The 13,196-nt window shown below is 36.5% G+C and overlaps 1 protein-coding gene across 3 annotated transcripts in view; it reads right to left on the reverse strand.

Moving 5' to 3' along the window:
* LOC127521641 (zinc finger matrin-type protein 4-like) overlaps window positions 1-12,813 on the reverse strand; it is a 35,424-nt gene extending 22,611 nt beyond the window's left edge. The window contains exons 1-3 of one of the 3 annotated variants that reach the window (XM_051910988.1): window positions 12,588-12,813; window positions 7,554-7,655; window positions 1,546-1,635 (exon numbers count right to left, since the gene is read on the reverse strand). In XM_051910988.1, the coding sequence (XP_051766948.1) occupies window positions 1,546-1,635; window positions 7,554-7,655; window positions 12,588-12,653 (258 nt within the window). In that variant the 5' untranslated portion in view covers window positions 12,654-12,813. The remainder of the gene's footprint in view (window positions 1-1,545; window positions 1,636-7,553; window positions 7,656-12,587) is intronic. The other 2 variants (XM_051910986.1, XM_051910987.1) reach the window with 2 other exon arrangements.
* Window positions 12,814-13,196: the final 383 nt, after the last annotated feature.

A 13,196-nucleotide genomic window follows, 5' to 3' on the forward strand; every position in this document is an offset into this window, starting at 1 on the left:
CACAAGGTATTCGAAGAAAAACTGTATAAACAGAACAGACCAGAATCAAGTAGGGCTCACTGCAGCCTGCGGTGGACATCCAACTCCCTCCACATCCAAGTGTGACGCCAGAAGCCACGCCTGTGCCCAATACATCACCTCGTGACTCCCAATAGATATATATCGATGGTGACTCCCCATCCCCGTGTTGCCCCGGAGATCCGATTTGTAGTATGTTGGTTTACGATTGAAAGGATTTTTTGGCATAAGGGTAGGTTTTGAGTGTTTCAGATGTAAGGGTAGGTTTTAGGTGGGTTTAGTGCACTCTGTCATAAAAAGACAAATATAAGAAGTAAATGATAAAGAATTAGGTGTGAGGGTTAATTCTTCTCGACGCTCAAAGTTAATGATGAAGCATGATTTTCCCCCAAACCACTTCACCAGAAATCCCGCCCTGCAGGTAATTTCATTGGTTACAGTGACGGGTCGGTTTAGGGCTCAGTGTTTGGTGTAGGCAATCAGTACTGTGATTGAAGACCAATAAAATCTTAAGAATTGGCTGCAGGGTGGCACTGGTCTGGCTTTTGACGTCACACTTTGATGTGGGCTGGGTTGGATATCCACCACAGGCTGTAGCGAGACACCTCACCAGAATGCGTGCAAGCTACAGCAACAATGGAGGCCTACACAGACAAGAGATTGTGCGAAGAGGTTAGAAAGTACAACTCTAGCATGAAAGAATACAAAGATGTTTATATGGGTTGTAACTCATAGAGGGATTGCAATTTGTCACAATGTGCGTTCGTGAAGTATACTAGTAAAAAAACGAAGTATATTTTCTGCTTAAGTGGCCAGAATAAACTGTAACCTAGAACAGGCTTTGTGCTACAAGCAAAAGTTCCCGTCAACATAAAATATTGAACAAGATTTTATTGTAGAGGAAACAAACCATGCAAGTCTGTCACAGATTTGTGCATGTTTTTTTTTTGTTTTGTTTTTTTATAATTTGCTTTGGTAAGAAAGGGTCATCTAAGAACAAAAATGTTTGAAAATATGCCAAATCTATCCATTCAAAGTAAGCAAAACCTCAACTATAGTTTGTACCAGTCATAAAACCTCTAGATCTTCAGCAGTCCAAACCACAGACATTCACAAGCCATGTGTGACATGAAGTGACAGCTTGTCATGTGAAAGTTGTAACAAAATGGATTGGTTCATTCTTCGTTTTTCTAAAAGATCCACTTCATCACTACACCCCAATGATAACCTGAAATGTGAGAGATGCGGGACTGGGCAGAAGTAATAAGCTTAGACGAGCAGGTCATCCATGTCAATCAATATGTTGTGGACATAAAACCGTTTTCCTGGGGTAGCTACATCTGGGTTCCTCAATGGAGTAATGAAACTGCCAGCTTCAATCTTTTAGAAGAAAAGTGACTTGAAATTGGTGCTAATACTTTTTTCTGCAATCTAACAAATCCAAATAGTATAACTAGCAACAAATTCTCTATCAGTGCCAATGCATGCACATTAAATGGCCATATGTAGGCATATTTCTTCACTTACATTGTCTGTCCGAAGCTTCTTTGCAGGGCAGCCACCATCCACTGGGTGTAACATGTAATACAGACGAACTTTGTTTGCATGTTTTCGACTCTGCAAGAAAATAAGATAGAGAATGTGTTTTACAAGCAGCCAGTTTCATTCCAGTGTTGACAGAAAAACAGCTCGCCATTGATTATGAAACCAAGTAATGTCTGATCCGACCCAAACAATTCTCATCAGAGCTACAGGAACAAGATTATGGACCACTGCTTTCATTTCTCAAAGCTTGATATGCCCCACTGTAGCCTCTGAATGATCGCTCTAGTGGGTGGATAAAGGTCTGTATTGATTGTTGTGTAGCAGACGAATGCCCAGCCATACGAGCAGTGAAAAGGCACCAGAGGAGTAATTCTCACAGAGGGTTCTTCAATCTGTTATCAAGCAGGGAGATATCTGCCCCAAAATAGTAAATCTCCATAAAAACCAACGTAAACTAAACGATTTGTAGAAGTTATGATGCCTGCAAGACAAAGGATTTTTGAAATCTAAAAGGCAGAAAGATGAATCATCAGACATTAAAGGAATAGTGAATAATGAATAATGAAAAAATTACACAATAATGAAACCTCAAAGCGTCCCAAATCTGTATTGCTTTCTTTTTCATCTGGAGCACATGAGACATTTTACAGAATGTCCTGGTAGGTCTTTTCATGAATGTAAATGACAAAAATAGCAACATAAAAGTAGTCCAATTGACTCGTACACTGTATCTTCTGCAGCTATATGAACGCTTTGTGTGAGCAACAGAATATGTAACAAATGTTAAATACAGGTGCTCTACCAATAAAAGAGGAGGTGCAACCAAAAAAATCAAAATGCAATTGAGCTGAACAAAGGTGCAACACTCACTCTTACAGAGCTCAAACTTTATTAATTAAAAAACATGACGTTTCGGCCGTCCAAGGATCTGATGAAGGTCTTGTACGGCCGAAACGTCATGTTTTTTAATTAATAAAGTGAGTGTTGCACCTTTGTTCAGCTCTGTCAGCAACAGAATGAAATTTCAATTTTAGTCAATGAAAAGCTTCCAATTCATAAAATAAAATTCACTGCTTGTTTTCATGGACCCACTTACTGTGGGTGTTGTTAAATTAAATTAAATAATTGTCTTTTATATTGACACAGTACTTAATGCCAAAATAAATTATTAAAATATTACCTGAGAATATTTACTTTGTATTAAGTTGACAGTGTATCTTCTATCCACTATTACAGTAATGTTAAATATATAAAACTTTCAAATAAAAACAGATTTGGTGGTTATCTCTTACTGTTTAAGGCTGTTAATCTCATGATTTCCTATTTTTATAAAGCAGAATGAAACAGTATTTATATCAAAATCAGTAAATGTACTTTTTTAAAACATATTTAATTAAACAAATTTGATTTAATTAAAAACCGTGAGCCCCATTTTGTCTTTTTATTTCCCTCAAATTTTATCCAGATCCTAATTTGAAAAACCCTAGTATGAACTACTTTATTATGCTTTTTTGGCTCAAATTCATCTTCATTGTATGGAAAAGAGCAGCACGGACATTCAGGAATGATAATTTTATTATCATTCCTGTAATTTTACATAATTTTAACATGTCATTTGAAATGCTTCATGGGTCATTTCTTCAAGACGCAACATAATTTTATGGCACTTTTTTAGGCTCATATTCATTTTCAATGTATGGACAAGTCAGCTTGAATATTCTACTAACTTATGTTCCACAGAAGAAAGTCACACAGGTTTAAAATGACATGAGGGGGAGTAAATGATGACTTTTTAGGTTGCACTGTTCCTTTTAAACATCAGAGTAACGGTCTCATTCATTATGCAAATGCTATTACTAAAGTACGTATTTAGTCAAGCAGACCTTGTGTCTGATCTATTGATATTCCACTGTGTTCTCATTCACTAGAGTACACTTTCACCACTGTGAGGTGCTTCAAAACAGAGCAGCGAGGTGCTAATTGACCTGGGACACTCTGGATCCCATCGAGCCGAGTTCACTTAGCCCTGAGTCGTTCCCTCACCTGTTCCTTCTCCTCATGCTTATCTGATCATTTCAGTCCATTGATGCAATATCAGGCCTATGCTTTAGGTATCTGACACTGAATATGTCACCTGAATCACTTGCATTGTGGCTGCATTTACCCAGGGTCCATAAAGATGCCACAACATCCCAGTTAGACGGTTCTGACAAATGTTTGGCATTGATTCTGACTGTCTGCTCTCTTATAATAAGCGAAGTGGCTAAGGCTAGCGCTGACTTTGTTCGCTCTTGTAAGCTAGGCTCTCCTCAGCGGGTGGTGGCACTGGGATCGGTCTCATTAAATGCATGACCACACAGCCTCATCGCTCTGTATCCAGCAAACTTCTACCATCCTCATTATAGCACCAGCCAGCTGACAATAACAAGCCTACAACTCAGGGCTTTGTTTTCTGAATTCTGTGAGGAGTAAGAAAGAAAACCAAAAGCGCTGTTGAGCAGATGTGTCACTCTGTTGTATGGGGAACATGCAGTACGTTTTGCGATACATTTGATGGCTATTAGAGCACAACTGGAGGGGTTTGTAAGTGCAATTTTTGGTAACACTTTAGTTCAGGGTCCAATTCTCACTACATCCCTTAATCCTACCCATTACCTAAACTTAACAACTACTTTACTAACTATTAATAAGCAGTAATTAGGAGTTTATTGAGGCAAAAGTCATCGTAAATAGTTAGTTAACAGTGAGAATTGGACCCTAATCTAAAGTGTGACCCAATTTTCATAAATTTTATCAGTAACATACAAACCTTTCAATACAGACCTAACATGAGCTCTGAGATTGTTAGGGCTTTTGTAGTTGTTGTTTAATTGAAAAACTACACTATAATCATAAAGACATGCACCAATCAGAAAAGTCGCTGTTACAAAGGAATCACAAGGAAAAAATTCCTGCAGTGACTGTACACAAAAAAAAACATTGCTAATGACATGGTCAAGTTTCCTTACAGCCTAAAACAGCATAACAATGTAACAATGTAAAAACTTGTTTCTTTTTCCTTTTTTTGTGTGTGTGTGTGTGTTAAATTTAAGTAAAAAAAAATGCTGTAAAAAGTGATGATTTTACAGACTTTACATTTTGGTGACTACATTTTGCAGTATAGCTAACTGTTTATGGCATTAAATTATATAAAGTTTATATATCAACTTATTTGAGCTATTAAAATCTTGACTTATTTGATATATCAACCTATTTGAGCTTTTATTTTTTGTATTTTTTTTTTTGTTAACTGATAATTTTTTTTAACCATTCCTCTAAAATTTATAATAAACTTTTTATTGTTATAATTTTAACAATATTTTATCATAAAAATATGCATATTGCCTTGTTAAATAAAATATTTTTTTCTATAAAAAATAAGGAAATTTAAACATTTTGCTTTTACTTTTTTACAGTTTTCTGTAAAATGACATGTATTCTATGTATAATATAATATAATATAATATAATATAATATAATATAATATAATATAATATATGTGGAGTCATATAAGTCCTATAAATACAATTTAATCCATTTTGTTGATGATAAGTTTTTCTAGATGAATACCATGTCCCAGACATCATCCCAATGTGATGATTATCTTAAAGCTGGTCAAACCAACGGGCTTTAAGGTAATTATCACACCAGGATGACATCTGGGATTCGTATATCGGGTATTCGTCTAGAAAATGTATGGCTTCAAACTATTTAAAGAAATCCCTAATGAATGGAAAAAATACTTCCAGAACCAAAGTCGCATAAACAATAAGCGGTCACAGCTGTCACCTCCTGTTTATCATGCTGACGATAAGTAATAATCCCAAACTCTTTGTCTGGTGAAACACATATAATCCATATCTACCTGTACAACTGTGACCCACTGTGCTAGCAATCTCTAAATACGATCTTTCATTCGGACACACTGTCAAGAACATAGACGATCCATGTATCAACAGCTATCCTGCATGACCATGCCAAGCAACAAGAGGGTCAGATAAAATCTGAACTTCTCATGTTGAAAGCCTCATCATTTAAACATGAGAGACATGATATTGCAGACGAGACCAGACTCTAGATTGGGTTAACAAGCTAACAGCTGTTTCTCAGCCAGCCCAAGTGTCGACCACATGGCTCCATTCCCTCAGGAGAAGAGAGTGACAGGCAAATTTAAGAGGCAATAATTAAGACATCTCCGTTCATGGCTGAGATAATGATATATGATGCAAGAAGCTGTCATCTGAATCAACCACTCTCTGCATGGGTTTCCAATCAAGCCAATGCACCAGATAGGACTGCAAAGACAAAAACCGCTGTGCTATTCAAGCAGAATAGTCTCAGTTTTGAGCAAACAACTATTTCATATCTAATATCATGATTAGGGAGCCCCAGCTGGTCCGGGAGCCTGGATGATTGGTGTGCAATATAAAGACCAGCACATCTAATTCCTCAGGTTGTTTGGTGAAATGGTGTGGGGTGAAAGGAGCGAATGAGGAACAGGTGGGTGTTTCTGTCAACCACTGACCTTTTGAACCAGAGAAATCACAAATGCAGATATCCAATTCTATGTAATTATCTGACTTAGAAACAGCTCTGAAATTGCCAGCATTAATGTGACTATAGCAAGCTGCTGGGAAAAACCTGAAGAGTTTTAAGAAGACAGAAAGCTGACAATGCACTGCTAGTGATCCATATGTGTCCCGATAATAGCTTATCCCGCTGGGGTTTATGCATCAGCGAACCGTTAACTGATGCAAATAAACACAAGCAATTACTTTTTTTTTTAAATGTACTAAAATGCTTATGCAAAGAGGGCAATTTGTGTAGTCATGTGACTTGCATCTGTACTGATTCAAGTGGGTTTATTGGGCTGCCAAAGCACCGTTGATCTAGAACAAATTTAAATGTGCTTTAGTTTAGACAGCCAAACAAATATATAATGACCTCAAAATTTATTTCTCAGTAAAAAATGGAAGTATACACTACCATTGAAAAGTTTACTATTTCATTTTTTTTAATGAAATGATTACTTTTATTCATCAAGGGTGCAATAAATTGATCAAAATTGACAGTAAAGACAAAAGATTTCTATTTCAAATAAATGCTTTTCTTTTGAACTTTCTATTCGTCAAAGAATCCTGAAAAAAAATGTATCGAGGTTTCCACAAAAATATTAAGCAGCACAACTGTTTTATCGATAATAATAAATGTTTCTTGAGCAGCAAATCAGTAAATTAGAATTTCTGAAGGATCATGTGACACTGAAGACTGGAGTAATGATGCTTAAAATTCAGCTTTGACATCACAGGAATAAATTAAAATTTTAATTATATTTAGATTAAAAAAAAAAACTTATTTTAAATGGTAATAATATTTCACAATGTTTTTGATGAGAAATGTTGAAGCTCATACTGAAATCTCTGCCTTTTGATTGACTTTAGTATCTTGGCAAATATGAGCGGTTTGAGACATTGAGATCATTTATGAAACTCTAAAGGAGACTTAATATATCTAAGACTACCATAGTCTACTTCTCAAGAGAAAAATCAAGAGGAAACTTGCACCAAAATCTCCATTCATTTAATCTCATTGTTATCTGGGAGAAATAATTGAGATATAGATGTACTTACGATCTCATTTATAATTTTTCTTTCCTATGGGCAGGATTGTGGGGCGTCACTCTAGGCTGTATATCAATCCGATCGCATTTCTAGCTTGATATTATCAGAAATAAATGTATTTGCATACCGTGATTGATGGCGGGTGAAATTCATGCTCCTTTTTTAATTGCATATGAATATTAGCAGCAAAAATCTAATTAACCTACTTATCTGCCCTCATTTAAGAAAGTGCGCAGCAGACCGTAGAAAATTATTGACAGCGGATCAAATTAACGGGTATCAGTAAATGTTTATGCTTTGTGTGAATATGTGTGTGTGTGTGTTACTCACCTCATAGTGGGCGACTCTCTGTGACTCAGAGATAAGCTGAGCGCTGCACACTTTGCAGTAGCTGTCAGTGAATAACCCCGGATCCACTTCCGTAGACTTCATCTGAAGAGGAATATCAGTGCGAGTATTTTTATTGGTTTGAATACTTCAAACTAGATGAACTCTGAAGTCTTGCGAGACTATCTCTGCTTTCCTAAACTCATTATCACAAACTTTCCAAAGGGTTAGTTCACCCCAAAATGAAAATTCTGTCATTAATTATCCTCATGTCATTCCAAACCCGTAAGACTTTCGTTCATCTTTGGAACACAAATGAAGATCTTTTTGATGAAATCTGAGAGCTTTCTGTCCCTCCGTTGACAGCTACGCAACTACCACTTTGAGGCTTCAAAAAGTTCATAAAGAGATCGTAAAACTAATCCATATGAATTGAGTCCAAATTTTCTGAAGAGACTCGATCGCTTTATACGATGAACAGATTTAATTTAGGCTTTTATTCACGACATGAGGGTGAGTAAATGATAACAGTAAATGATGACAGAATTTTCATTTTTGGGTGAACTATCCCTTTAATTGGTATAACAGTTAATAAATAAAACAAATGAACAGTTGATTGGCTAATCAAACAATATTCAGTGTATTTGTACAGTCATAACCTCGCCAACATCAATCATGTAAGATTTCATCGCTGTGACATTTTGGGTTTATCATACAGTGACATTCTTTGCGCAAACTGATGAATTCTGTGACATTTGGATTTTGGAAAAAGGAGAGGGAGGTTGGAGAGGAGGGGGTATAATGAGACAGACAAGAGGAGAGATAAATCTGGCACCGCTCCGTGTCAAAAGAGGCAACAACTCACAACTATGCCTGGAGGAGAAAGCAGTGGCATACTGTAGAAGACATCTTTTTAGTGCTCATAAGGGACCATCTGACGCCAACCTAATACTGACCTTTAATAATCTAGACACTGCAAAATGATTGTAGGTCATTATAAAGAGAGATATCTAATGACAGAAGGAGGTGAGGTCATCCATTTGGACCATACTCTCATTTGGAAAGCTCCTGGCACCTGACAGGGATCTTAAAGGGATAGTTCATCCAAAAATAAATATTCTGTCATCATTTACTCACCCTCATGTCATTTCAAATTCAAATCTGTGTGACTTTCTGTCTTCTGTGAAACATTGGACATCGGACCCCAATGACTTTCACTGAGTGAACAAAAAACACTGAAACATTTTTCAAACTATCTTCTTTTGTGTTGAGCAGAAGAGAGAAGAAAGAGAGTCAGGTTTGGAGGGTGAGTGAATGATGATCAAATTTTCCATTTTTTGGATAAACTAACAAATTTAGCAGGTGTATTTTTTGTAAATCCGAAAGTAATTTACACTCTTAAGAATAAAGATTCAGAAAGAGTGTTTTTTTTTTTTTTTCAGCGATGCCTTAGAAGATGTTCTAATCTGAAGAACCTTTTGTGCAATGGAAAGTTTCCATGTATGTTAAAGTCCCCCAAACTACCTTGTAACCAATCACGTCAACGTGTCTGGCGGGCTTTAACTGACCGCGCAAAGAAGTCTCAAAAGAAGCCAGGTTATCCCGGTATATTTTTCTGTTGATATTTAAAAATCGGGTTGATTTAACAATATAGCGGGTGTATGATGTATATTTCGATGTTATGATGAACTATATGCCTTTCTCCACTGATGTTCTAAGTTGTTGAAAGTGTTTCTGAGGATATTGATTTTTAGAAGGCAGCTGTCTGACTCTGAGATGAAGAACGGGAACATGGTTTGTGTAACTTTAGCAACACATTATTAACTGTTTGATAACATAGCCAAGCAAAAGGCTAATCATATTAATTACTGGTGTCTGATGTTGTAAAAAGCGATTTCATTGTGCAGCGTTTACCTCAGTAAGTTGACCGAGTGGATCTCTGAGCTTGTGCAAGTGAGTGGAGGCGGGGCTAATTATCATATATCCGCATATACTTAGTGAAGCAAAGGGTGTAGAGTTACTTTCAAGCTATTTTAAGGCATGAAGACATTTTTTTTCACTGGAAAAAATGTTTAAATATGTCGTTTTGGTGATCAAAGATGAGTTTTAAGCAATAAAATGATTGACTACATGAGGAGTATAAAGGGGTAATGACATGAGAAATCAAAATTTCATTGATATTTTGACATCTTTGTACCATTAAATCATCTGCAAATTTCACAGCTTAAAACACGTCCACCTCATAATAAAAAAAGCATTGTAACCAAGCACCAAAAACAACTCATTTGGATTTTGTGGGATCGGTGACATCACCTGGGCTAATACATTTGCATATGACTGCCTCTAGAGCAATACATCGACAAATAGTTTTATATTATTGCACCATAGGCCCCACCCACTGGCGATCAGCCTTAAAGTCGGCATGAAGTGGAAGTTGCGATTGTCATTTCTTCTCTACTGTGACGTCTATCCGAGTGAAACGGCATCTGAAATGAGAGGGCGGGACTTGATTTTGTCCTTCGGGAATTGATTGGATCATTGGAAGTTGGGCGTTGCTAACAAAATGGAGGCAGATCTGAATGCCCGTTTGCAGTCTGTTGTGGGGGATTTATCTCCACCGGGCTCACAGTCTTGGAGGCTCAGCAGAAGTGCGCATTGAGGGCGCATAGCAGCCGCAAAGGGGGCACTCACGAGCACCCTTCTTTAAACTTAAATGATGAATGGGACACCCTACGGTCTTGTGAACAAGACCGAAAGTGCACATGAAGTGTGCCATTTGGGACAGGGCCAATGAGTCGTTTTGAGTGGGAGGGCAGGTTAATGTTTTTGATTAAAGATTACGAGGGCACATGAAGTAAAAAGAAATAATGAAGTGCACGGATAAATTATTGATAATAAATACTACAATATTCCATAAAAAAATAAGAGTCAATTTTGATTTCATGCCGACTTCAAAGGAGCCGGATCATTTCAGACAGAGGGGTTAAAACTTTATTAACATTATAAGTGAACCTGGAAGAAAATCCATGTCATGATCCCTTTAAAGGTTTTTCATGGAACCAGATGCCTATATAAAGAACCATTATTTGTAAGAAAGTATATATATTAGAAAAAGTATGAACACGGACAACAAGACTATTAAACAGCCTACAAAATGGCCTACTTTAAAATCAGCAAGTTTACTTTAAAAAACAAACAAACCTATAATTCTGCACTTTACCTGTTTTTCACATGCTTTCATGACTCTTTACTCATTCACAACCATTTTGAGATTGTCATGGGATATATTATGGTGCTCTAGATTCGACTTAGGAGGGCCAGATCTAAGGAAACAACTGCTTAGGGCTCATTTGTGATTCAAGGGCATTGCCAACAGAAATTTGAATAATGATAAAAGAGTTTTATATAAAAATAAAATTATGGTTGTTTTCAAACCCATTCTTCTCCCCCTAAGGGATAACGCCAAACCAACAATGTATCCCATAACTGTTCCAGACAAATTGTTTGCAGGCAGAAAGAATGTCTGTGACCCTCTGATGCCCCCCAAAAACTAAACACCCCGCAGCAGCCTGCAGTCCGTGACTTTACACTCAATAATCCAAAATCATTACTTCCAAAAAAGCCATCTATCCTCTATCAAAAGCAAACAAATGCATTTCACTTATGCATTGAACTTTTGTAGTAAAGATATGTATAATAATCAGCTTTCTCAAAAAGAAATAACTGAATTATGGGTTTAATTGAAGTAATTGCCACTACAAAGCCCTTCTAAATGATAATCAATGGGTCAAATAGGTTTCTGAATAGCAACTGACCCTGCCAATTTCTCAGAAATGTAACCATTAATTTAGAAGTGTAGGATTACAACAGCTTGAGAAATCAATTGGCAGTTACACCATGATTAATCAGACACTGTATTTGAGACTTTAATTAGAACTGTGAATTACTTGCTCAATGCATATATCCATAAGGTGTCACTCCAAAGACAGTCTAGAAATCCAAATGTCTGAAATCTAGCATGAAAGATCTCTTACAAATGACCCTAAAATAACTCTAATCCTACATTACAAAAGATCAGAGAGAAAAATAGTAGGCAGAATTGGGCAGAAATGGTTTTCTGAAGAGATGGATCTTATCAGAGTCTCTTCCTGTCAAAGTTAATCACGTCAATAAAAGCTCTGGCTAACAAAGGACTGAGCAGATGAGCATAACGCTCTTCTTTCATATGTGGAAAAGTGATTGCTTGCCTCACATAAAACCCCAGAACCACATATTGATTTCCCTTAAGTTGGGGGAAAAAATGCAATTTCCATTATTTCAATGAAGTGAGGAGAAAAAATATATAATTGAGAGGACACACAGGAGAGCAGTTGCTTTCTTTTTATTCCTACAAAACCCAGCATTTCCGAGATGAGGAGGAGACTGCAGTTGATGTGTCTACGTTACCAGCATCATAATACTATTGTAGATGACATTGACTGTACTTGCATGCACAAGAATATTCCGATATTAATGAACATATATGGTCATATTCTGATTATGCAAGTGCCATAAACATGATTGCCATAACTAGATTAAAACAATATTCCAGTTTGATATCTTAATAGGATAGCTGACATATTCCTGTATTATTCAGAACTTTTGGTAATGTAGCCTAAATGTCTAAGAAATAACTTAAATATGAAATTATTCTGCATTATGATATACTGTATACTCAAAAACTTTATTTTATGTAGCCATATTTGTTTAAAATAACAATTTTACACTTATGATCCAATATAGATTAAGATCCATTATCAGTCTCTTGACATGGTGTTTAAATAATGCTCAGATTCATAAGGGTATTCGACATGTACTAGCACTTTTATAATAGCAGTGGTAATAGTAATTATGGCAGTTGTAGTAGTAATCTAGTTGTAATAGTAGCAGTACGACAATTAACTCGAACTAAAAATAAAAAAAAAATAAAGAAAGTTAAAGTATTATGATGAATGAGAAGTAATGGACATTCGCGTAAAAGTGAAAACAAAAGCTTACTTTTAATTCCAAACTGTATCCCCGGTGCAGGTGATCGGAACAGACGGGCAGATGAAGGCTGATCATAGAGTGTGTGGAATGATGCTGCGCGTGCTGTGTATGTCGGTGTCCTCAGTGAGCTCCATGTTCGTCGACTGCTCTCCGCCCCCCCCGCCGCGCTCATTGGTTGCTCCCTCCACACATCGACAACGTGCAAATCAAGAAATAATTGATTTAAAGAAAATTAAATGTCATTTACTTAATCCGTGAGCTGCTACTCAATAATTTGAATAACGCGTGAATGACTTAAAAGGAATTATACAACACTTCTATTGCAAGTTATTTTCATTCAATTGATTTGTCAACAGCAAAACCTCAAAGCTGGCTTGTTACGCGTTATCATTTGTTAATAGAAAAGGTCATATACCAAAAGTATGCAATACAAAATATTAGAACTTTTAGGCTATAGAAAACCTTTTTCTTTTCTAGGAAGGTGTTCACTGGCTTTCTTTATTTGTGATTTATATTTGCATGCGCATAGGCTACTGGCGTTAAAGTTATTTTAAATTATTTTGTTACAATCCGTTGCGCAGCTTCTGAACTCAAGAAAACGCCCCCTATAAACGATTC

The sequence above is a fragment of the Ctenopharyngodon idella genome, chromosome 10 (genome assembly GCF_019924925.1).
Source record: "Ctenopharyngodon idella isolate HZGC_01 chromosome 10, HZGC01, whole genome shotgun sequence".
NCBI classification, from domain to species: Eukaryota; Metazoa; Chordata; class Actinopteri; order Cypriniformes; family Xenocyprididae; genus Ctenopharyngodon; species Ctenopharyngodon idella.